This window comes from Phyllostomus hastatus, unplaced genomic scaffold, assembly GCF_019186645.2.
Source record: "Phyllostomus hastatus isolate PE091 unplaced genomic scaffold, TTU_PhHast_1.1 phas_scaffold_216, whole genome shotgun sequence".
NCBI classification, from domain to species: Eukaryota; Metazoa; Chordata; class Mammalia; order Chiroptera; family Phyllostomidae; genus Phyllostomus; species Phyllostomus hastatus.
Genome location: NW_025334018.1, coordinates 11,762,001 through 11,788,002, shown reverse-complemented (window position 1 = coordinate 11,788,002; position 26,002 = coordinate 11,762,001). Strand labels below are relative to the sequence as shown.

Sequence of the window (26,002 nt, the reverse complement as noted above, 5' to 3'; positions counted from 1 at the left end):
GAAGTAAGCGGGGACCAGCTCCCCAGAAGAGACAAGAGGTGTACTTGGAATTAGGGAGCAGTGCTAGGCGGACAGTAGTTTGTAATAGATACTCACTGCAGGAGGCTTTTAAGTGGCTCTTCTTCAGGGAGGGGTTACTAGATACGAGGGGCCATATCCATGTCACAGGAGGACAAATGCACATTTGTACGGCATGCATTATTTTGTCTGAAACAGACAACTGCCCTTCAAAGTAGGTTTTATTATTTCTGTTTCACTGCTGAGGAACCTGAGGCTCAGAGACATTTAGTGACTTGCCCGAAGTCACACAGCAGCACGTGGCGGAACGAGGGTTTGGAACGGTCTCATCCTGGGCACACCGTTCTTTCGCCCGCACCGCGGTCAGCGGGCGTGAGTGCGCAGACGCATGCTGAGCACCGACAAAGGGCCTCGTCCGTGGGAGCCAGGTGCTGCTTGACGCGCCGTAACGAACCTGGAGCAGCTGTTGATTGTCCTACATTCCCAGTCACCCTCGCCTACGTACTGGGCCACACGCTCTGCTTCGGAGTTCTGGACAGGGAACACGACCTCACGTCAGCTCTCCCTTAGGTTCCCCCTTTGTCTCACTGGGGTGCAGAGTGCACATGCCATTATTTTCAGTTTTAGCTCCATAACCTAAGGCCAAGAGTAAAAGCAAACCTTTGTTTTACAGAGCGTTTGTAGAAAATGTGCGTAACAGCATCACTCGAGCCTATTGTTCTGGGCTGCCCGCAGAAGCCCACCTTTCCCTGGGAGGGCCGTATGAGAGAGGAGTGAGCGAATGCGGTCCCTCCTGTCAGACCGACCAGGGTTCAAGTCCTGGCCCAGCCACACACAGCTCCACGTCCTCGGACAGCAGCGCCTAACCTTTCTGAGCTGTGTTCTTACTCAGTGGATGGCCAATAATGGTCCCTGCGTTCTAGGATAACATACGTAAAAGGCTTAATGCTCAGTACACAGTAGCTACTGTATAAATAGTAGCTATTTCTGGTACCATTAGCAATAGTAGCAGATTTGGGAAGTGAGACAGAGCTGTAGAATTTGCAAGTGTGTTGGGCAAGCCAGTGGATTCAATACCTGTCTTGGCATTTATTCTTAAAAATATGGGTTTCTTAACCACCCTGTGATTGATTTTTTTCCTATCAGTGTGCTGACAGAAAGTCATGCTTCATGGAGCTTATTATATTCTACTTGGGAGAGACAGACAAGAACAGCACAAATATGAAGTGTCCCATCTGATGGTGATAAATTAAGCGGGGAAGGGCAATAGGGAGGAGAATTGGGAGGTAGGTTGTGATTTAAAATAAGGATTTCAGGGACAGCATCCATGACAAAATGAAGTCCCACTATTGCCATAAAGCCTCATGACCTCAGACCCTTATTGTCATGTTGCAAAAAACGTTTCCAAGCCCCCATCTCGGGATCAGGCAGATGGCACTACCACGTGCAGCACAGAGAGTGTTTCGTCATCACAGCCTTCAAATCCACCTTGACCGCATGTGGTCGGTGTCCTTCATCTGACCTTCCCCCTTTCCCACTGGTTTGCCGTCTTTTCTTCGAGAGCATCATCGGACGCTCTGTGGGTGTGTGGGCTTTGCTTCCCCACTGACTCTGAAGGGAAGGGACCGGCTCTGGGACGTGGTGGGGGATGGTCCGCAGGCGGTGCCTCTGCAGTAACAGGCCTCTTCTCCCCGAACCAGGGTCGATCGGCGGCCTCTTCTTCGCGGTCGGCATCGCCCAGTACGCCCTGCTGGGGTACTTCATCCGCTCCTGGAGGACCCTGGCCGTGCTGGCTAACCTGCAGGGAACGGTGGTCTTCCTCTTATCTCTGTAAGTCGTGCTTCCTTGCGGAGTCCAAATTCAGTGAGCAGAAGGCGTGTCTCAAGAGGTTGCGGGTCAGCGAGCGGTGTCGTTCCCTTCGGGGAGCTGGCCCGAGCCGACTTCAGTGAAGGACCACATCCCCGAAGTGCTCCGGTGCTTGGCAGCTCCTGGGAAGAGAGACACTTAAGTATTTTGGGTGCCCGTATCCCTTGTTCAAAGTAACCTCTCAACAAACTGCATCTTATCCTTCGGACTGTCATATTGGGGCGAATTTCTTTTGAACCTGACGTCTCAAACTTAGAGATCTTCAGGCCGGACCACATCAATAGGTCTGGGTGTGAGACCGGTATGATTGGGTGGACCGATCTGTTTGTAGTGATGCATAGCAGCAACGGTTCACCCCAGAGATGAGGCTCCTTTCGGGGCCCCTGAGTGCAGCTGCAGGAAGACCCTCAGATACGGGAGAAACCCTCAGCTGAGGCACGGGCTCAGCGCAGGGGAAGGACGGTTTCCTGGTTGGGGAGCTCTAAGTGCTGAAGGCGTGGGCTGTTTCACCAGGAGTTTCAACGTGCTTGTGAAGGGTTTTCCTCTGAGGTATCAGGCCTCAAGTTTTAATTGTGAAAACCTTTGGGATAAATACAGTTTTCAGGCAATGGTGCCAGCTTTCTTCTGTGCCTGAAAGTGAGGGGTCCCTGTAGTGGAATTTTCACTGAGGTAGCTCTCTCATTTAGTAGTTCTTTATTCAGGTTCAACAGTACGCACAGAAATGAATACAGTAGAAATAGTTAACCTATGTTTGAAGTGGCAGTTTATTCAATACATTGAGTTGTATGGATTGGAGCGAGGTCATCTTATCAAAAAGGGAAACAATATTTTGTTAGCTTATGCATTGTAAATTTTTGGAATAAACGGATGCCTCATGTAGACCTTGAATTAATAAGCATTCATGCAAATACGGGTAGATGAAGGAATTTTCTTTTAAAATGCTTAATAAATCTGTCATTTCTCGATCTAATCTACCCCTCCTGTCCCCTTCAAGAGCAGAGTGACTTTGATGGATGACAAGCTATTCTGCCTTTCTTTTTTCTGTGTGTCAACTGAGTTGGTTGCTCCTTACTGGGAAATGAATTCACGTCATGAAAAATAGGAAACAGAGAGAAAGGAGCTTGTGAAATTGAAATATATGCTTATTCCCCTAGGCCAGGCATGTGAGGCTTCCTGCAGCTGGCCTCCAGTTTGTCTTTCCTGGTTTCCTCTTGTCCCGTTTCCCACACTCTGTTCCAGGCACAGTGAGCTGCGTGTTGTCCCCAGTCGTACTTTACGCTCAGCTGCGACAAACACCCCGCCACTAGGTGGCGCCTGCTCAGACGCAACATCATCCTCCCCATTTCCTCTTAGTTAGTGAATAGCCTTCCTGGTTTGTTCAAACGCTGCCCAGGCAGAGCTGTTCCTGATCATGCCTCAGGTGACAAGACACTCACTTTCTTTTCTGATCCTACAGCTCTTAGCCCGTGCCCTGCGAGTGGGCCTCTTATTTCTGCCCCCTGCTGGAACCCGTCTGTCTTTACACACCAGGGGCTCTGACGGCTGCAGGCTCTCTGCCTGGTCACATTCCCCCAGCACCAGGCAGGGCCCAGGACCATCCACACGGTAGACCCTGCGTGTCCACTGGGTGGATGTTGGCACAGAAACGTGTGGAATTAGCTCTGAGCAACAGAAGAAACAGTCACGTTATTTTAGAGTCACACTTTTTGGTTTTATTAAAACCATATTACTTAGCTTAAAAATTCCTTATTTTCACAATATTAGAATTTTAATAATTTATTTTATAAATTAGTGCCCCTTTAGTTTTCAAAGTTTTCCCACTTGTTAAGAAATCTGCAGAAGCCCTGACTGGTGTGGCCCAGGGGTTTGGGTGTTGTCCTGTAAACTGAAAGGGTCACCAGTTCGATTGCTAGTCAGGGCACATCCCTGGGTTGTGGGCCAGGACCCCAGTTGGGGGTACGCACGAGAGGCAACCAATTGACGTTCCTCTCATTAATCTTTCTCTCCCTTCCTTCCCCTCTCTGTAAATGTGTGCATGTGTGTGTAAAATAAAACAGAAAGAAATCCACAGAACATTTCTGAGCAGACACAGCGTTATTAAATTAGCACTGTAGCTTCTGAAAGTGATCACAGCACTGTAGAGGGCAGAGGTTCCAAACCCGCCTTTTCTTTCGAGAAATGGCATTGCTCTTTGGTCTGCATGTGCTGCAACTCCCATTCCCAGACCTGCCCACTGGCAACTGGGCGAGCCTTTGTTGTGGAGAAACCTATTGGCTTCTCAAAATGTGGAGAAATATCAGGTCCTAAGTTTTCATAATCAGGATCAACCCTTTCCCCAGTAAAAATAATTTTATTAACTCAGAGTTAAATTTCCAAAGCCTGAATGCCTCTCCACCACTGTCTTTAAAAATGATTGATAAAGTTTTAAGAGTAATTTTTATTGCCCACAAATAATTCTGAAAACACAGAGAATTAAAGGGGAGAGAAAAATGACTTCAATTACTCAAAGATAATGACTTTGGTTTTTGGCTATTTCCTTACTGGTTCTTTATCCCTCTTCCTAGTCCTCCTCAGTTTTAAATGTTATTACCATGTATTTTCTAGCATCTCACTTATTTTCCTAATCTAAATGTACCGTCTATATTCATCCCAGTAGCCTTCTATTCTTTTCACATGCAGTCGGACTTAATCAGGTAGTTTATGCAATACCTCGCCTGTGGACAGGACCAGCTGATCTGGGGGGGTGGTTGGCACACCTAACTGCCAGCAGAGCAGTATTTTACTTGAGTATTTACTTGTGTCTAAGTAACAATAACCAAATAGTAATGAGGAAGTAAATAAAGGGATTTTTCAGGATGTTTGATGCTAGAAGGCCTTGGTTACTGCTTTTGTTGACAGTTAAACATTATACATGAATGTTCTCTCCCCAGTAGCAAAACTCCTGGGAAAGCCCTGCCCTTTTTTTTAAAATCCTCACCCAAGGATATGTTTATTGATTTTGGAGAGAGAGGAAGGGAAGGAGAGAGGGAAATATTGATGTGAGAGAGAAATGTGGATTGGTTGCCTCTAGTACGCTCCCCAGCCAGGAATCAAACCCACAACCTTTTGGTGTAAGGGATGATGCTCCAACCAACTGAGCTACCTGGCCAGGGATATTCTTGCCTTTTTTGTTTCCATTGCCTTTCCTCTCTGTACCTATTCCACTGCTGGACACAGATGAAGGCGTTCAGTAAATGGTGATCGATGGCCGGCTGTCCAGGAGGTTCCGCATTCTGTAGTGTTTGTTGCCAATTCACCATCCTTACGGAAAGGCGCCTTATGTAGCCAATGTTATTTCTACAAGTTTTGTTTTAGGCCAATAATGTCAAATCAGGTCCAAAGGGGGCTGTGTTTAGTAAATAAGGCTTCCACGTTCCTACGATAGTTGTATATATGAAAAGTCGTCTGAAGGTGTCTGCAGATGTGGGAAGAAAAGAGAAATATAAGTAACGTCCATCCTTAAATTGTTGGAAGATGCCAGTGGCAACGTAAATGTTCAGTACTTTGTAGCTATAGAAGAAAGTAACTATTGTTTTGTAACCAGGGGTTACAGTAACCAGAAAGAAACTTTTATCTTTTAAGGTCTTGGGGGACTCAAATAAATATCCTCATGACATTATAATTCAAGTCAGTGTGTCAGCTGATTTGAGTATTTTAAGTAGTAAATACTCAAAGGAACTAATTTGTAATAAAACCTGTTTCATTTTTATGTGGTCTTAAACTAATCTCTGCCTTCTTAATTGTATAGCACTATGTTAAAAACACTTTGTACGAGTTTATTTTTCTGATGAGATGATAATGACGTTTATCTTCTTCGTGGAACTTTTCCAGAACTTAAAACGACTACTAGCTCCATAACATTATCCTCACAACCCCTGGCTGTGACTTGGAGCCATGACTGACTTGGGCTTTATGAGACGTTTGTTCTGTTGAGTACTAGAGACTTCCCTTGCTGTTCATATACTAAAATCTGCTGAAAAGTAAATGCCTGCTGTTTGCCAGCCTCGCTGCTATTTCAGAAGCGTGGTCTTGGTTCACATCTGTAGAGCAGACGACCATTTTATGTTGGCTGGCCGCCCGGTAGCCTGCCCCCCTCTGCCCCCCGACACTGAGAGGTAGACCCTAGACCCACGTGGAGTCAGGGGCCCCGCACACAGCGTCGGTCGGTCGGTGGGTCGTCTCCTCCTCTGCACGTGCACCTGTATGAATATACAGCCTTTGATGACATCTCTTTCAGATTCATTCCTGAATCACCTCGTTGGTTATACTCCCAGGGTCGCCTGAGCGAGGCAGAAGCGGCTCTGTACCTCATTGCCAAGAGGAACCGCAAGCTCAAGTGCACGTTCTCCCTGACGCACCCGGCCAGCAGGGCCCGCAGGGAGATGGGAAGTTTCCTGGACCTGTTCCGGCACCGGCTCCTCCTGAGGCACACTCTCACCCTGATGTTCATCTGGTAATTATGTCTGCGGGGCGTTCTGGCGGTCTGCCGTGGAAGGTCTATTGGGGACCTCTTCCTTCTGCAAGGTGACAAGAAAGTGTTGCCTATTGTCAGCATGAAGTTGTTCTCACAGAAATAAGTGCCCCCCCTGCACACCCTGGGGCCCGAAACTGGCCTCTGTTTGCATGCCCTCCCTCTCAAGGAGGAAACGAGGGCGCCCGAAGGCAGTTTACCGAACTAGACGTCAGAAACCCATCTTTGCTCAGGACGTATTTTATGTAAATATTTGTCATCCTGCCGAAATAAATAAAATAAATAAATAAAGCAAGCAAGCAGAGCAGAACCAGGAGTTTCTAACTAGGGTGTTACAGACACCCACCTTTGAACTGGGCATCAAGCGGTGGGGTCGCGCGTGGAAACGGGCCCGCGTGTTGTGGGGCGTCCCCACTACTCGCTGGGGCGGCCAGTCACTGTCCCCTGGACAAATGGGATCCTGGGAGCGGGAAGGGACCTGACGCAACACCACACAGGCGGCTCAGCGAATGGATGGACCAGCACTCTCCGAACCTGCTTTCGAGTTTAGTGCATTCCAGCCTGCCTCTCAGGTGCCCTAAGCACTAATGTGGATCACCCTGGACGGCTCAGAGTGGTTCTTTTTAAAGAACGAAGTTGGGGAGTGGGGAGAAATGGGTGGGCAGTGCATACAGTTTGTGAGGTGCACATGTGTTTTAATACTGTGCATTCTGCGAGGGCGCCTTTGATGTTCTCTGGTCCAGTGTTGGGCGTGAGCATCCGATTCACCGGCCTAGAGGACCCCTGTTGTGCTGTGGTTTGTTTGTATTTACCGTGAAGTCTGCAACGGAAACCTCCATTTTCACGTGGGGGTGGAGGGGAGTAACTCTATATGAAAGTGATCTGATATATGAAGTTCAAAAGAATAGCAGATTGAGACTAAGAAGCTGTGAGACATTTTCCTATGTCATGATTCTCTTTGCTGACTCCACCAAGCCCTGGCCACCGCCTGTGTGGTCAGGGGCCAGGTCACACCGACGACCGCCTCCCTCCTGGGGCCGGCCCAGTGCTGGGGCATCACAGGTGCATGGCACATGTGGAAGGAAGGACATGAGCTTGGAGGCGTGGAGAATAAGAGAACCTTCCAAAGCACAGCCTGACCACACAGCACGGGAGCTGCTAATTTGAGATCCCATCTATGGTAACGAAAATACTTAGGAAGTGTGTTCGGGTACTTTGGGCTTCATAAAACTCTGCCTTTGTATGCTCAATAGACAGACAAACCCCCTGCCTTGGAGGAAGCCCCTATTTGTTGGGGAATATTTACTCTCGTTTTTAAGATTTTTTTATTTTTTGAGGCATATCAACTTTTGGGTTCTGGCTTTTAGGGAATTAAAGAAACAGGTGAACCCACCCACCAACCAACAAACTAGACGTAGAGCCAGGGAGAACGTCCCTGCTTATGTTACATCTCACGCAACCAAAGGGACTGTTCTCAGAGGAAATTCCTTCCCCTGGGCTCGGAATTTTAAAATACACGATGACAGAGACACTGTCATGCCACATACAAGATGCTGTTCCCCATGAGGATGCTGTGACATTCACAGACCTGTTCTGCATCTCTGTCATCGAAGAAAGCCTAGACTGGGGAGCAAAATGATACCTCCGTGTTCAACACCCGTTCCTGTGCTGATTTCCCACAGCCACGCCTTTTTCCATGGCTGTTGGGTGCCCTAAATCTACTGGTAAATACTATGCAAGTGTTTTAAATTTTGTTTGGGGCCCGTAAAGAGGATCGAGGTGACTTTAGTCGCTATAGTCCCTCACCCCAATGGCCAGTTCTGCTGTCAAGGAAGCGTGCAAGCAGAGTCCCTCTTGCCCCCCTGAACCCCCACTTGGGACCAGAGGCCTTCCTTGCCCTTTTCTCTTGCCACCAGCTGGTGACTCAGTCCCTCTAGTATCCTGAACTGGCAGGGTTTCTTCATGCCCTGGTTGCCGCCGTCACGACTCAGTCTAAATAGGGCTCCATCCTTCCATGGGGTCCCTTCCCTGGGGTTTCTATTTTACATGCAGAGCAGACACAGACGGGAGCCCACAACACATCAGGAACAGCATTATGTAAGAGCAGGGTCTCTCCTGCAGGCGGAAGGGGGGTTCAAACATATTTTAGGGAACTGCATGAGTCTGAATTTGTTTACTTTACCATAGGCAGGACCTCAAATTAGTAGCTCCACTGCTGTGTTGTCAGGTTTGGCTTTTAAAGGTTCCCTTAACCACCACACCTCCCAGCTTGTGTCCTTCGTTCAGGCAGGTGCTAGGGGGACAGGAGACACAGGCGCTCAGTGGCTCCTTGCATCCGTAATGTGATGTCCTGGCTGCCACGCTGCTCCTTGCCCTTCACATCCAAGGGGCTGCTCTCCCTGGTAAGAAGCCATGGGAAGTAGCTGCTGCCTCAGCTCCTTGGCCCGGGAGGCGAGAGCACTAGGCAGTCCAGCCCCAGGGCTCCCCTGTCCCTCCTCCCCACCCTCTCATGGTCAGTGTGGCCCGCAGACAACCCAGGGCGCTTGGCCCGCTGTTTTGGCAGAGGTGGAAAGGAAGCTTTCCCTTTCCCCTTTGATCTCATCCCAGCCACAGCTCATTAGGCTGTTTCTAAGGAAGACCAGAAGGAAGCAAACAAAGAGCTTCCCCATAATAAACACTTGTCAAAGTGAGTTGCCAAAACATAAAAACTGGTGAACTTCCAAAGCCCAAGCGTTTCACTGTTTGTGTAGAAATGTATGGTTTACGAAATGCATTCCCATGCTAAGAAAGCCTAGTTTAAGGGGTTTATTTATTTTCGTTCTGTTATAGTTTGTTTTGTGTTAACGATGCCATTTCCTAGACACCTAAGTTGCTGTTGTTATTCTCTTCACTGCGGTTGAGGAATCCCCAGCTTGCAGCTTCAGGACGGCACTGTGGCTCAGCTCCTGCGCCCCTTAGTTCCCAGGAAGCGCAGGGAGGCTCAGTGCCAGGGACAGCGCCTGCCACTAGGAGGCGCTCCCGCGGTGTTCTGGCAAAGGCGCGCACACGTGAAGGAATGGCTTTTCAAAGGGCTCTTCCCGCGCTGATCCTCCTGGAGGAGGCGGCCCCCACCGTCACCCCGTCTTTTCTTTCCTGTTCTGAGTGTCCACAGCATGGGCGCCTGCGGAACACTGGATGGGGTTGAGAACAGGGTTGGGGCTGGAGCGCCAGTCACTCCTGGCCTGCGGGTGACCTGCTGACGATCCAGTCGCTTCTCAGCTCCTGTTCTCAGTGCCATCTGCCGCTGACTTTCTCCTTGGGAGCTCGTTTCTAGAGCCATTTTGATGCTCTCACAACAACTGCCTAAGGCAAGGGCCTATAAATCCTGTTAAATAGAGTAAGAATGGAGTCACTGTCTTCTATTAAATGCAGAAATGCTTGATGAAATCACGAACAATGTTTTTTTCTCTTTCAGGGGCTGGCCAACAATTTGCTTCACCTAGCATCTAGACAAATGATTTCCAAGTCCCCTTTATTTACTGGGTTTTGGGGTTTTTTTTTTAGTGTAGAAATTTAGATTAGGATAGAACTGTTCACGGGACAGCCAAACTGTCTCTTGCTCGAGACAGACCGCGTTATACCAAGCCAGCATTTGAATCTTCTCCAGCAAATGCTTACGTGCTTTTTCTGTTGCCCTCTGTCTCTCATCCTCATTGCAGGTTTGTGTGCAGCCTGGTGTATTACGGCCTGACCCTGAGTGCGGGCGATCTAGGTGGGAACATGTACGCCAACCTGGCCCTGTCTGGCCTCATAGAGATCCCGTCCTACCCTCTCTGCATCTACCTGATTAACCAGAAGTGGTGAGTGTCGGTGGCCGTTGAAGTAGACCACACGTGCGCACTCTCGTATGTGTAAATACCTAAGTATTTGTCTGCGTGTAGTATCCGCTAATGCCGCCACAGTGATCAAAATTCTTCTCAGACCGAGCACAGTAAGAATTCATTTTTTAGTACAGTATTTCTAGGGTTTCCTGTGTATGAGTTTTTATGTAGGTTTGCAATCCAGCATTAAAAGGCATTGTTACCTGAAGGTTTGTGAGTTGTGTGCGCATAATTTGTTAGTCTTAGCAGGTGCCATTACTGGCTCTATCCAGGTGGAAGTGAACCCCATAGACCCAATCACTGTCACCTAGAAGTCCAGGACAAGGAACTGGAAGAACTAGAAAGACATTTGTAGTTGAGAAGAAGAATATACCCTGTTTTGCTACTCACTGCAAATGCAGTTTTGAAATGCTTTTGAAAAGTTCCTTTTTAGAACACCCTTTCCTCCGTTTTCTCAGAGCCCCCTGGTACTGAGCCCCCGACCAGGGCAACTAAGAATCCCATCATTGTGAGCCAGGAACCAGCTGGACTGGGCCATTTCTCATTCTCCAGAAATAATTTTAACCGAAAACAGCATTCCTTGAGCTTTGCACTCCATGCTGCGGCCATGGGTGTTGAGCTAGCACATTTTGCAGGGTGGGCTTGGGTTCTGCTCAGCTGAAGGCTTTTCTCCGGGAGGTGGCGCTCTGCTGACCCCTCTGTTAGTGACGAAGCTGATTTTCGTTGAGGTCTAAGAGCTGGGTGAGGCAGCGTATTCAGAAATCTGTCCCCAACGTCCCCAGCGTGCCAAACACCCCTCCTTTGTGCTGATACGGCTTCCCATGCACACCTCTGATGACCATGTACAGTGTTACAAGGACGCTGCCTGTCCACGAGGGCATCCTACCTGACTTTGCATCCCCGGTGCCTGCCTTGCATGTGGCCTGTCATTTGCAAGGCATTTGGCACTGACTGTTAAACTAGGCAAAGTGACCTGGAGACTCAAGGCTCTTCCCGCCTCCCAGCAGCCACCACCGGAGTCAGGATTAAAGTCTGAACACACAGAAGGGATGCTGCCTTCGGGGTCAGGGAGACCCGAGTTCAAATCCAGTCTCAGCCGTGTGTTTGGCCTTGTGACTTGGACAAGTGACCTCCCCAGACCTCCATGTACTCATCCTTACACAAGGGAGGACAAAATGCCCCTGGCAGAGTTGTCATAAAAATTATAAGAAACGTCAAAGTCCCTAGAGAGGACCTAACAGGGGGCGGGGCCCTGGAAAGGCGGGGCTTATGAACATTAGCATCTTTCTTCCAAGTCCAGAGCGCTGATTTGAAACCGGCTTCTCCCAAAAAGGGTGCGATATGTTTCCGTTAATTCTGCCCTGTTAACGAGGAGATTTTTCTGTTTGTACTTTTGAGGAGAGAGGAAGGGCAACGTTTACAGCTTTAACTGCTTAAGATTCAAGTAACCAGAAATTGAAATTAGCCACGAGACTGCGTTTTCCATGTTTTAATTCCATTCTCTGGGAGATGGCGAATATAACAGTGCAAGCCTTATGGCGTAGTATTAGGATTGAGTAAGATACTAGGCAGAAAGCACTTAAAACCGTGCCTGGACCACAGTGTGTATAGAGATAGATAGAATGGTTCCCCCGCAGATGTTATTTAAGCCTGCGACCCAGTCAGTTTTCTGTCGTTTTATGCTGGTTGTTTATTTCATGTCCTGGGCAGTCGCACTGGCCGCCTGCTCCTCCAGGAAAGATGAACGTGTGTAAAGAAACAGAGGCCCTTTCATCAGGAAGGCTGGTGGGAGGAGTAGATGATTCTGTAAGATTCTCCAGCGAAATGTGTCATTGCTTCCTGTCACTCAGGTTTGGCCGGAAGCGGACGTTAGCGGCGTTCCTGGGCCTCGGAGGACTGGCTTGTCTCCTTGTCATGTTCCTTCCAGAGAAGAAAGGTAGGCCTTTTGGATTCCCGCCGACGGGTTTCGAACAGCAAGCACTTCCACTGCAATCAATCTCAGTATCATCGAGAGATCACCATATGCCAGGCTTCGTGTCCGTGATTGCATATTATTTAGCAATCGTGTGGGGTATAATGAGCCAGATTCTTCCCATTGCCCAAACCACTCTCTGGGTGCATAATGTGCTTAGAGGCGCCCTATTAATTCTTTCAGGCGATTAAGCTCCCATCTGGGCTGTCCGGGCTGCAGGACTGGCACTGCTGGAGCTGCTTATTCAGTGAGGAGGACCGGTTGGTGCTGCCCGGACAGGGGCTGCGTCCAGGGCTGCAGACCATGCTGTCACCCCAGCCAGCCACGAGCTGGCGCCTCACAGGCACTGGCCGCCAAGGTGGCTTTGGCACCTCTCAGTGTCCCCATCAATACTCCCGACAATAACAACGGCAGCAAAAAGAATATTCACTGTGGGTGACAGTTGACATTTTCTCAGTCTCAGATGAAGTATAACGCTTTCAGAAAACTTCGGTATTTTTATGTAGTTATAGCTTTGCTATGCAAACACAGCTTCAGAAAGGTCCCCCTGAGCACCCTGTTTTACCTTGCCTGAGCCTGTGTGGGAAGTCCGAGGAGAGTGCCGCTTCTCCCGTGTCTCGGTCCGGCACGCCCGAGGCATGCCAGCTCTCCACGCTCCGGGAACCACGGCTTTGGCAGTGGCTTTCAACAATGAGGAGGGGGTCAAGCAGACTCTGCTGCTGGGGCACAGGGCTCAACAAAAGCCCTGTTTGGGGAGCTTTTCGGTTTTGGTAGAGCTCCATCAGGGAGTCTGCACTCCATGTGGGAATTACTGTGAGACGGTTGAAGTTTGGCCAAGTCCTGGGAGGGCAACGGAGGAACTCGCTTCCCGTCAGAGCACAGGGCGTGATGATGCTCCTTTGGTCCTGGCTTCTCCTCGAGGGTCAGCCATGCCAGGGTCTCGCTGAAGACCCCAGGGCCACGGGCTCTGACTCTGTCACCCTCCAGTACACCTGCCGTGTGGTCTCTTGCTGCCTGGAGTTCTAGGCCGTGAATCCAGGGTGCAGTTTGTTGACGAGTTAGGATTTTACTCAGTAGGACAGCCTTATAGTGATTTTCAGGAAATCACAGAAGCCAGAGAATTCAGTCAGTTCAGCTGTTTCTCGTTCTCCAAGCAGATCATTGCCCCTGCTCGTGCCCAAGAGGAGAGACTCCTCCACGGCCGCCGCCGTGGGCTCGTGGAGCTGGGTGCCCAGGTCTCTCGGGCAGGGCCAGCGCAGTCATGGGCTTCCGATCCTTGTAGCTTTAGGTTCAGCAGATTTCACTTTTTAGAGGCAATGTAGAAATTCAAGTTGCTTACGTTTTTTAACCTGTCCCCATCCAGTGTTCTGTTTGTCGTCGAACAGGGAAAATCCTTCCCTCGTTACTGTGAGCGTACCTGGTCACGCCCCTGCGCGCCTGACCAGTCCGCGCCCTCCCTCCCTCCCACACGTCTGCAGCCTCGGGGAACCCCCAGCCTGGGACTCCGCACGGGGCCCTTTCCACAAAATCCCAGAGCGGAGCAGGTCTGGACCGCCCTCATGCTGCTCACGTGCAGTCGGTTCTCAGAGAGCAGCTGGCAGCCCTGGTCACCTGTGCCCCTTGGTGGCCGCGTGGCCGCACGGCCTGGAGGAGGCTCCGCAAAGCATCCTGCACGCCCCACGGTGTGCCGCCTCGGGAGCGCGATGCCTCGGGAGCGCGATGCCGCTGCTGCGCTGGGAGAAGGGGATGTTGAGTCTGCTTTTGAAGATTTCCAGGGAAAGAAGTCCCATGATATCCCTTAGCAAATTGTTTCTGCTTTTGATAAACGTTACAGAGTGAGAAGGATCCTCTTCCTCTACAGCTGAGCTCATGTCCTTTCACTGCACTCATTGGCCCAGACAGAGAGCAGATGGCCACGGCTTCTGGTTCTGCATGTCCCACTCTGTACTTGCAGGGGTCGTCCAGCAGTTTCTGAGTCTTCGCTCCTTTGACCTCGAAAATATTTGTTACTTAAACATTCTTTGACTCTTTCATAGGTACTCACTAAAATATTTGGGTCTTTCTTTGAAATCTCATTTTTTAAAGTTCTGAGCTTTTACCTACATGTTCTGAAAGTTCTGATAAATACACATTAAGAAAGAAACCTACTAGTTTGAAAAATCCCATTAGCATCTCGTGTGAGCTTAGAGAACACTCGTTTTCTCACGGCTTTTTATGCTCATCTTCTCTTCACCCCCCGCCCCCGCAAACAGGCATTCATTCTCTCCTTTCTGCCGACTCAGGGGCCCCTCTTCCTACCAGCTTTTTTTAAGGCATCTTATACGACTGGCTGTCTGTGTCCAAGGCACAGACAGAGAGAGCTCTAAAACTGGAGGCAGCCAGGAGATGAATTGTCTGATATTTCCAGCCTGTGGTTTGTAATTTTTAGACTGAGTTGCCCATCCAGTTCAAATTTGCACCTTGAAGGTAGTTCCCAGGTAGCCACTAATTTCCCCCCAGACTGACCTTTGGACATCTTCCCTGATCTCTACCGTAGCTTGAAGGGTCCTAACGAAGCTTACAATACTGGCTATTAGTTACTGAGCATCTTCATGAAGACAAAGGGCCAACTATGTGCTGGGTCCTCTCTGCATGCAGAAGGTATTACATATGCCCATTTTATAAGGAAGCTAAAGCTCAGAGAGGTTAAGCAACTTGTCCAAGGTCACAGAGCGAGTAGCTTGCACACCTAGGATTCAGATCTCAGTCTTTACTGAAAATGATGAGGCTGTTGCTTTAGAGGCCTAACACAGTGTGCTTAGGACCAAGTGCTTAATTCTTCAGTGGGCATTCCTGACGGGAGGTGGCCAGGCGTGGAGACAAGGAGGTCAGCAAGGAGGTTTCTGTCACTTTTAGTCCTACAGGAGAATCTGAATACTAGGAAGTCGCAGCATGCGATAAACTAGATAAACACGGTTCACAGTTGGAGAAACTCAGCTCAAGTGGAACCTTTACATTTCACCTCCTGTCTCAGCCTCGGCCTGCCTGCTCTGTGTTCATGTGGCTTCTGTGGAGCCTGCTGTGTACAGGATCCTGCGTATAAACCAGACCCGCTCCCTAAAGCCTCTATAAGCTTACGATCTGCTGAGGGAAATGAGTGACTTAGGAGGAAAAACAAACAAACAGGCCATAACATGTGAGAATTGACAACAAAATAAGCGATGGGAACTTGAACTGCAGACCATGATAACAGTTACAACCAGCTGTCCTCCTGCTCTAAAAACTGGAAAACCAGAAAATGTAAGAAACGCTGATTTTCAGACGTTGAACTACATGCTGCACAGGACAGACAGTGTCCCCGAAAGAAGGGAAACAGACGAAGCACACCCTCCAGTGCCCCGGCTCGGGGTCTCCAAGCCACAGTGTGTGTGTGTGCTGGGGGGGTGGGGGGGGGGCGGCGCCACCACTGCTGCTGCTCCTCCTGCATTGAAGAGACGGATGTGGACCCTTGGGAAGGCTGAGGCACCTAGACTTTGCTGAGCAGAATGCTGGCTGGAGAGCTGTAAGACACACGGAGGAAGAATTCCAAGATCTGTGGAGGGGCCTCGAGTCCTTGGCTGCTTACTGGTCTGCACGTGCATTGGAGGAGACTCCGGAGGCAGGGGGAGGACCACCACAAAGGAGCGGGGGGCGATTCCTGGAGCCCAGCGCCGTGCCTGGCGTGTGTTCTCTTCTGGTAGACGGGGAGCACGGGGCGGGGGGGCCCTCCTGGTTGAAGGGCCCTTCCTCGGAAGGCTGTCCGTTCTCTGCTCGCCCTGCAGCACTTAAACAAGTGCTCAGGTGATTCCTGATCCTCAGGATCACCTGAAGGATCAGGTGATTCCAGGCAACTTAACTGCATCCCGGGAAAAGAGCAACAATATTTAAAGGAATATCATTATTAATAACCCAGTCCCTAACAATGTAACATTCACAACATATGGCATGCGGTCAATGTTAACAGGCATACCAATAAGCAAGAAAATACCTCCCACAGCCAGGATGAATGTCAGTGAAACACAAAACCCAGAAAGACACAGATGATAGAATAAGGAGATAATGGCATTAAAACAACTGTCATCAGTGTACTCCCACTGTTTAAGGAGGTTGAGACAAGTATGGTCATAATGAGCAGAGAAATGGACAGTACAAGAAAAGGCACACACGTAACATCTGGAAATGAAATATGCATTATGTGGAAAAGCTACAGAAGAGAAGATCAGGGAGAAAAACGTAAAAGACACTGCAGAATGAAACAGAGAAAGGTCGTAGGGCAATACCAAGCCTACCACACGTGTTGTTGGAGCCCAAGGGGGAGTAAAGAAAAGATATTTGCAGAGATCGTGGTTAAATAAGCCCCAAATTTTAAAAAAGATTTTGCTTATTTATTTGTAGAGAGAGGGGAAGGGAGGGAGAGAGAGGGAGAAAAACATCAATGTGAGAGAGAAACATCCATCAGTTGCCTCTGGTTTGTGCCCCAACCAGGAACTGAACCTGCAACCCAGGCATGTGCCCTGAGTGGGAATCGAACCAGCGATCTTTCACTTTGCAGACAATGACCAACCAACGGAGCCTTACCAGTCAGGGTGTACTCTCCAAAATGGATGAACACTGTAAATGCATAATAAGAAAGCGGTTAGTTCATCAAGAAGATGTAGTAATCCTAGATGTGTGTGCATCTGATAGCAGAATCAGAGTACGTGAAGCAGAAATGGATAAAACTGAAAGGAAAAAGAGGCAAATCCAAAATTATAGCTGGGCATTTCAGTATCCCTCTCTCAGTGACTGGCAGAAACAGCAGACGGACAACAACGAGGGATGTGGAAACTCGAATGGCCAGCGGGACCTAACTGGCATTTGTGGGCTACTCTGCCCTGAAACAGAACGCGCATCCCTTTTGAAGGGTACACAGGACATGTACCAAGTCGTGAAACAAGTTTCCATAAGTTTAAGATAATTAAAATCTTACAACAATAAGTCCTTTGACAAGAACAGAATTAAACTGGAAACCAAGAACAGAATGATAATCTAGGAAATCCTCAAATATATGGATTTCCAAAAGCATTCTTCTATAAACACATGGGTCAAAGAAGAAATCACAAAGAAACCCAGAAAATAGTTTTAATTAAGCAATAATTAAAGTGCACTGTCAACATTTGAGGGATGCAGTCAGGCAGAGAAGTATACATCATTTCAAGCACATCAGGAATAAAGGAGGCTTTTCAAATCAGTGATCTAAGCTTCTCCCGTAAGGAAATAGAAGGCAAACTAAAAAAAATGACAAATTCAAGCAAGCAGAGGAAGGAAATAAGTATAAGAGCAAAATCAATGAAGTATAAACAGGAAAATGATAGAGACAAATCAATGAAACCAACAGCTGGATGTTTGAGATCAATAAAATCAATAAACTTCTAGCCAGACTAATGAAGGGAAGCGAAGGCACAGATGACCAGCAACGGTAATAAAAGATGAATGAAAGGAGGGACATCACCAAAGAACCTGTGGGGAGCTATAGGGAACATTATAGACTTTTTATGCAAATAAATTCAACTTAGGCAAAATGGATAAATTCCCTGAAAGATACAAACTACCAAAGTATACTTAAAAACATAGATAACCTGGGTAGCCCTGGACCTATTAAAGAAATTGAATTTAGAGTTAAAAAACATTCTCACAAAGAGAATTCCAGGTCCAGATGGCTTCACCGGTAAATTCTGTGAAACACATGGGAATACCAGTTCTTCACATTCTTCCAGAACATGAAAAAGGAGGGACTACTTCCCCAACCTAGTCTGGGAGACCAGCACTTATCCTGATACTAAAACCAAAGACATTACGAGAAAACTGCAGACCGATAACCCTTATTAATATAGATACAAAAATCCTTAACTAAATATTAGCAAATTGAACCCAGCAATGCATAGAAGGGTAATAATCATGACTAAGCAGGGTTTATCTCACAGATGCAAGGTTGATTTAACATTCAAAAGTTACTCAGTGTCATTCACCATATTAAAAAAAAAAAAGAAAAGAAAGGGCCTGTCTGGTGTAGCTCAGTGGATTAAGCGAGGGCCTGCGAACCAAAGGGCTGTCAGTGTTTGATTCCCAATCAGGAAACATACCTGGGTTGCAGGCCAAGTCACCAGGAGGGGGCGCACGAGAAGCAACCACACATTGATGTTTCTCTCTCTGTTGCCTTCCCTTCCCCTCTCTCTAAAAAGAAATAAATGAAAATCTTAAAAAAAGGGGAAAAATCACACGATCTTTTCATTATATTTAGAAAAAGCATTTGTCATAACTCCACACACACTCACTACAAAAACTATCAGCAACTGGAAGTTTCCTTAATCTGATAAAGGGCATCGAGGCAAAACCTATAGCCAGCACCAAATTGAATGGTGAAAAAATAAGTACTTTGCTCCCTAAGATCGGGAACAAAGCTACGATGCCAGCCTACCACTTCTATGGTGCATTGAACTGAAGTTACTAGCAAATACAAAAGGTGATAAAAAGAAATTAAAGGAATTCAAATTGGAAAGAAAGAAGTAAAACTCTTAATTCATGAGACCACATGACTGTTGCTGAGTCATTTTGAATGCTATGGTTACACAGTGCATTCACTCAACCGTGTCTACCGTCCCACTGACTAGTACAATGAAGTTGTCATTGTTCACACATGTGCATTCCAGTCCACTCTCCTTGGCTGCCAGGTTACATTGATGTCATGCAAACCGTTCTCATTATAGTAACAATGGCTGGACTTTTTCCTGACAGACCTTGTATACTTCTGATGGAAATGCAAAATGACACCGAAACTCTAGAAACTGTTAGCAGCTTACTTTAAAATGAAACACACACTGGCCGTATGACTCAACTTTACCCAAGGAAAGCAGAAAATAGATCCACACAGATTTCGATGTACATGTTCATAGTAGCTCTATGAATAATAGCCTGAAACTGAAAGGAACCCAGATGTCCATCCACTAGGGAATGATAAACAAGTTGTAGTATATCCATACAATGAAATATTACTCAACCAAAAAGAAAACAAAAAGGAATGAATGACAACAGGGATAAATTTCAGGAGCATGTGCTAACTAAAAGAAACCAGACACAAAAGTTACTTCATTCATGTGAAATTCTCACGAGGGCAAAACTCTAGTGACAAGAACTGTGTGCAAAAATGGTGCTTTTCTTTAAAAGAAAAAAAGGCCAGAAGCAAACAGAATGAATTGAGGTTCTATGCCCAACCTATGTACCAAAGTAGAGGGCCTACAGCTGCCTTAGAGACTTTATACATGTGCAGAAACAGTAATAAATCTGCTATCATCACCGAGTGAGTGAAGTGGACGAGTAAGATGGATTTTTACTATTTGAGGTTAGCTACATTTGACTATGATATACTGAGACCCTCTGTCCTGGCGACTCCAGATGGCTCTGAGAAAACTTTCAGATAGTTAGTTCTGAAAACATAGCTGCATTATTGGAATAAAATTTAACCTCTTGAATTCAGTACTTTGAAGGAGCCACGTGTTTGGAGAATTCCCCCTTTTTCCCTCAAAGATAATAGAGTTAAATTTCCCCTTTCAAATCATTCTCATATCAAACAGTCTCTCTGAACATTCATTGGCAGTAGCCAATAATATCTGTTTCATTTTTAGATGAAGAACCGAGGTCAGGAATCCATGGAACCAGCCCAGTGGCTGCAAAGCCTTCCTACACATTAACTTAGGAGGCCCAGCAGCCCAGCAGCGGCACAGGCAGGAGCCCCAAAGGAATCGGAAATAATTTTCTAACAATCAGAGCTGTCTGAAATGCACATGGACGGGCTAGGGAAAAAGTGGATTCCCGCAGGTTGGAGTGGCAACCCATGGCAGACTGTGCTGGCAGGAACAGAGAGGGGAAGTTTCAGGCGTCAGAGGAGCTGTTAAGCTGACGCTGTGGGCACGTGGCTGAGCCAGGCTCCCCAGATGGGCTGCACAGTCCCGAGCCTCCCGTGGGGGACTTCTTCCAGCCTTGGATCTTGTGGCGGCTTAGATGATGGGCTTTGTGTGATGTGCCACTTGAATTCAGTTTGCAGCATGGCAGCCCCTCACCTGTTGTCAAACATGCGGCGCGTCTGCATACGGTTCTGAGAGATGCCATCTTGCGCGGGTGGAAAACAGACCCGGGGTTCATTTGCAATCAGACAAATGTGCACGTTTCTGTTTGCTTCAGTGCCAACCCAACACCTTTCCCCGACTCCCTCAGTTTTCGGGCAAGTAATTGATGGGTTTAATTTGCCCTCATTATTGGTTTAATTGAAGGGGTTACATATCAAGAGTCCAGATACATATCTCAGGGTAAGTGCCAAAAGGCAGGAATCCTTTTCCAGAGGCACCTCATGGCTTCAAATAATATATTCAGTACTTAAAATTGCACATATCTTCTTCCAAATAGCCTGGCAGAAGAGGAGAAGGCCCCAGATGGTCGAGTTTGGCAGTGCCTGGGCCGCTGAATGCAGGACGCCATCTTTAAAGTAGATGAAGATTTATTTCATTGTCAAGCAGGGAAGGGGAAACATATTGTAGAATGGAGTGTATTACATGCCTCCCTCCTCAGATAGTCAGGGGGACTGAACACAGGTTCTTTTCACTGAATTTATCCCTGTCCTTATCCTTCCATGTATTTGTTCAGCGATGTTTAGTGAGCATCACCGTGCATCTCACTAGGGGAGGTGCCGTGAGGGACAGGATGCAGACACGATGCCTCCCTCGGCCTGAGCTAACTGGACATGTATTGCGGGCAGACCGGATGCAAGAGCGAGCAACAACTAGAGGGTGTTTGGAGCAGGCCGGTTGAATGGACTGGTAAACGGGGGCAGTGAAGGTCAAAGGAAGGAAAGGATGTTGCATATTTGAGTCATTGAAGGGAAGAAGGGTTTGTGTATATGAGTATGAGCCGTGCGTGCAGTCCCGAGGAAGGGGACAGGTGTATTCTATTGGGCAGAAATGTCAAGGACAGTGAGAGGCAATTACTTTGATGATTAAGACATCGCTGTTGACCTTCAAGAGCAGGCATTTTGGGAGAGGCTGGCATTGGGAGCCAGACCATGCAGAGGGACAGGGCAGCCACGTTTGGGAAAATGGAAGGTTGGTCACTCCTTGGAGATGTTCGATAGTGAAGGGGGAGGTACAACTGAGTTGATGAGATTTTTTTTTCCTCGGAAGAAAATTATTATTTTGAAGGTAGAAGCTAGTGGGGTGATTGAAGGGGAGAGGTTAAATATGTTTGAAAGGGAATGATTAAATTGTAAGATCTCAGATGGGATAATGTTAATAAGGAAAGAACCACAGGATAATGGATCGTATTTTTCATAGAGAAGTGAACTGACGTAAAATGTATTTTTCCATGTTATGTAAAAATGTTACATTCAGGAACTCAAATATCGTTGATTAGCTGGGGAGGAGGAAGGATTGAAAGTGGTTTCGTATTTAAGTCTCATCTTTCACGATCATTAATGTTTCCAAACTTCTGGTAGTAATTTAATGGGACTATTCCTTATTTTTGCAATGGAACACCAAGGACTGCGAACAGAAGATAGAAGTTTTTCTGCCCTCACCCCTGCCTCCTTCTCTAGAAGATAGAATTCCTCTCAGGGGCCAGAGTTTGTCACTCTGACCACCGTCTTTATGTCCTTCATGGTTGAACCGGGTTGGGGGAAAAGGAGACGCAGTTACCACCTGTGGTCGATGAACATTGACAGTTATCCTGAAGCTTACTTTACTGCGGTGCAGAAGTTTTCAGGGAGCTCTGTCATTCAGGAGTGAGTCCAAGTTTGGTCACACAAAATGACTGTGGCCGTGTAAGATTTCGTGGGAATAGCCAAATCACTGAGGAAGTATTTGCACGTGTGTTGTGTGTGGTCACTAAACTTTCTGAATGGCCTTCTCTCTTTGCTGTGTGAGATCCACATTAATGTCTCACTCCTTCAAAACTGTTAGGTTGGCCATAAAGTCCATTTGTTTTTTCCCGTAAGATGGCTCTAATAGCACTTACTTGTCTTTAACTTCATGTGAAACAATTTTGTTAGGTTGTGTCGGGACAGCTGTCATATCAGCGTGCATTAAAAAAAACTTATCAAAATTGGTAAATTTGTGTGTAGCCATTTTAATATTGAAGATGGAAGAAAATACACAACTTTTTGGCATATTATGCTTTATTACCTCAAGACAGGTTAAAATGCAGCTGAAACACATAAAAAGATTTGTGCAGTGTATGAAGAAGGTGCCATGATTGATCGAATGCATCAAAAGTATTTTTGCAAAGTTTTGTGCTGGAGATTTCTCACTGGATGATGCTCCACAGTTGGCTATACCAGTTGAACCTTATAGCGATCAAATCAAGACATTAATTGAGAACAATCAACATTGTACCATGCTTGAGATAGCCAACATACTCAAAATATCCAAATCAATAAAGTTATTGGTGAAAATGAAAAATATGTCTTTTATTTTATGGAAAAAAACTAAGCAGATTTTTTGGCCAACCCAATAGCTGAGTCATTAAAAACAGCTCTGTCACACCTCAGACCTCACAGGTGTCGCTTGTGCTCCCCAGGCACAGGTGTGTTTGCCGTGGTGAACAGCCATTCCTTGTCTCTGCTGGGGAAGCTGACCATCAGCGCCGCCTTTAACGTAGCGTATATCTACACCTCTGAGCTCTACCCCACCGTCATCAGGTAAGCCCCGCCCCCCGCACACACACCCCTGCTCCCACGCTTTGGTGGACACGCTGGCAGCGCCAGAGGCAGGGTTCTCACCTCCCGCAGAGCAGAGTTAGTGGGGGCCCGCAGCAATTCAGCAAGTAGTGATTAGCTCGGAAACTGTGCGTGTAGGCTGTTCCTTGCTCTCTCGGCAATGGACTTGTAGCTTTATCGTGAGCTGAGCTCCCGCGAGTCAATTGAGAGCAAAGCGCTCTGCTCCAAACTGCCCTGGCACCCAGATAGTGCTCAGGCATTATCTAATTTCAGTGGGCTTCGTTGATTAACACAGTCACCCATCCTGTGTCAGGCACATGACAGCCAAGGGGACAAAGTCCCTGTTTTCACAGAGCCTACATTTTAGCACAAAATATACATGTTTTTAAAATTAAATGTATTGGGGTAATGTTGGTTAAAACATTATAAAATACACACATTTTAAAGAAGATAGTTCCATAGAGTAATAAATATTAGATTTGTATACTGGTTGTTAAGATGGTTTTAATGAGTAGGACATGGTTATATTAAAAAGAACATATTCCAGCCCTGGCTGGTATAGCTCAGTGGATTGAGTGCCAGCCTGTGAACCAAAGGGTCGCTGGTTCGATTCCCAGTATAGGACACGTGCCTGGGTTGCATGCCAGGACCCTGGTAGAGGGCATTCAAGAGGCAACCACACATTGATGTTTTTCTCCCTTCCTTTCTCCTTCCCTTCCCTTCTCTCTAAAAATAAATAAATAAAATCTTTTTTAAAAAAAAAGCATATTCCAGCTCTGGCAGGTAGCTCATTTGGTTAGAGCTTCATCCCACTACACCAAGGTTGTGGGTTCCATCCCCAGTCAGGGCACATACAAAAGTCCATCAAGAATGCAAATTAGTGGCCCTGGCTGGTGTGGCTCAGTGGATTGAGCACCAGCCTATAAACCAAGGGATTGCTGGTTCGATTCCCGGTCGGGGCACATGCCTGTGTCTCGGGCCGGGTCCCCAGCTAGGGACATATGAAAGGCAACCACACATTGATGTTTCTCTCCCTCTCTTTCTCTCTCCTTTCCCCTCCCCTCTTTCTATAAATAAATAAATTAATTAATTAAAAAATCTTTAAAAAAGAATGCATGTAAGTGGAGCAACAAATTGATTTCCCTCTCTGTCTCTCAAACCAATAAAAAAAATAGGAAGACCATCCTAAGTTTCCGCCATACCAGAAAACAAGACACGAACACCGACCGGAGGGGCAGGGGACAGCTTTGTCCTCACAGAGCTGCCCTGTGAGCTGGGCCAGGGTCCCCGCAGTCGGCACTCCCCCAGTTTTCGATAGCTGTTCCAGATGAATCCCTCTGTTTCCTTATCCATGCAGAAAGCCTAGCGGTTTGTTCTGCCTTTTGCCCACTAAGAGATCAGATGGCCTGCAGCTGGCTCATCATTTCTAACTGTTCCTGGACCCTTACTTTCCTGGCCGCTGGCTGCGAACCAGGGTGACCACTTCTTCCAAACTGGGACACACTTGAGAGGAATGTGTTACTGGCCGTTAGTGTGGGGAAACGGGGTGATGTGCGGTAGCCCTAACTGTGCCCATTATCGAAATGCTCACTTCCTCCCACCTCTTTCATGCCCACACTCCGCAGGAAGGTGATGTTCTTGGTTTCCTGTGAAAACATGCTCAGTCCACTCCTGCTGATATGCCCAACGGTTTAGTAGTCGATTAGAGTTTAGATGAAGGGACAGACTTTTCAGATCCTGAAGCTCTGGCTCTCTGTGGCTATACTAACTGGCAGGAGATGCAAGGTCCCCGAACCCATGAAAGCACGTTGGACAGGGAACAGCCACATGCTCAGTTCTGCACCCGCCTCTATAACTAACCTGCCCAGCAGGGTAGGTAGTAGCCTCGCATGGCAGTCGAAATTTAAATTAATTTAAACAAAACAAGTCCAAAACTCAGTTCCCCACCCCATTCCGAGCTCAGTCGCTGCATGTCTGGTGGCTCCCATGTGGGGGCACCTTCTCAGCGTCACAGGAAGTTCAGGAGGCAGCGCTGCTCTGGGGGGTCCTGCACCTTCCCTTCGGGTTCTGTTGTGCTGGGCCCCCCGCCCCCCGAGGTCGTTCAGTGGGGCCCCCGGAACTCACTGATTTTGTAAAAGCTCTTGATGCCTTTCAGGAACGTCGGGCTTGGAACGTGCTCCATGTTCTCCCGAGTCGGCGGGATTCTCGCCCCCTTCGTCCCCTCACTGGTTGGTTTGTATTTCCTCGCATTGTTTTCCACGACTCTCTGCTTTGGAAACGCTTGGGCCCTGGAAGCTAAGGACCCTTTCAGATGGAGGGTCTGTGGGCGCGGATGGACCCCGACCGAGGACGTTGTGACCGCTCCCTCCCCGCGGGCTCTGACTCTCTGCCCTCTGCCTTCATTGGAGGCTCAGCTGAGGCCAGCTTGTCCCTTCCTTCCCCCTCTTCACAAGTTAATGAGCAAATATTCATTAAGTGTCTGCTGTGTGCTGGGCTCTGAGCTAAACTCTTTCCGTATATAACCCCATGCAGTCTGCACAGCAACCTTGGAGGCAGGCATTGCTGTCTCCCTGCGTGACAGAGGAGAATGCAGCAGAGAGAGGTGCCACGCCCTCCCCAAAGGCATGATACCACTCAGAAAAGAAGATCAGATGAGAAATGTGCCTAGCAGTGCGTTTCTTAACTTTTTGCCATTTCCCAAAGTTTATAGTCAAAGCAAAGGGGTTAGACTTAAATGACAGCCCGCAAGTCCTTCCCTGCAGGAGACGTCAGGTGCTGTGACAGCCCGCGGAGCCCCTGTGCGTGTCCCTGCTGGGTCCGAGCTCTGGCTGTCCCAGCTGAGCTCAGGGGGAAGAAGTCAGGTTTGGTGTGGCGCTGGAGTGCCTGTCCTGCAGACGACTGTCCCTACCCTGGCACCTTTCCTCCCCTCTTCCTAGCACAGGACGTCTCCCAAATGCCACCGTGGCTTTTCCTTCTTTGGAAAGCCACAGTGCGTGTGTGCCCGGAGGTGGCTGGAGGTC

The 26,002-nt window shown here is 47.7% G+C and overlaps 1 protein-coding gene across 1 annotated transcript in view; it reads left to right on the top strand.

The window, feature by feature from the left end:
* SLC22A15 (solute carrier family 22 member 15) overlaps positions 1-26,002 on the top strand; it is a 68,588-nt gene that overhangs the window by 39,841 nt on the left and 2,745 nt on the right. The window contains exons 5-10 of the mRNA XM_045817205.1: positions 1,719-1,848; positions 6,161-6,376; positions 10,093-10,233; positions 12,105-12,190; positions 22,844-22,964; positions 25,138-25,210. Of these exons, the coding sequence (XP_045673161.1) occupies positions 1,719-1,848; positions 6,161-6,376; positions 10,093-10,233; positions 12,105-12,190; positions 22,844-22,964; positions 25,138-25,210 (767 nt within the window). The remainder of the gene's footprint in view (positions 1-1,718; positions 1,849-6,160; positions 6,377-10,092; positions 10,234-12,104; positions 12,191-22,843; positions 22,965-25,137; positions 25,211-26,002) is intronic.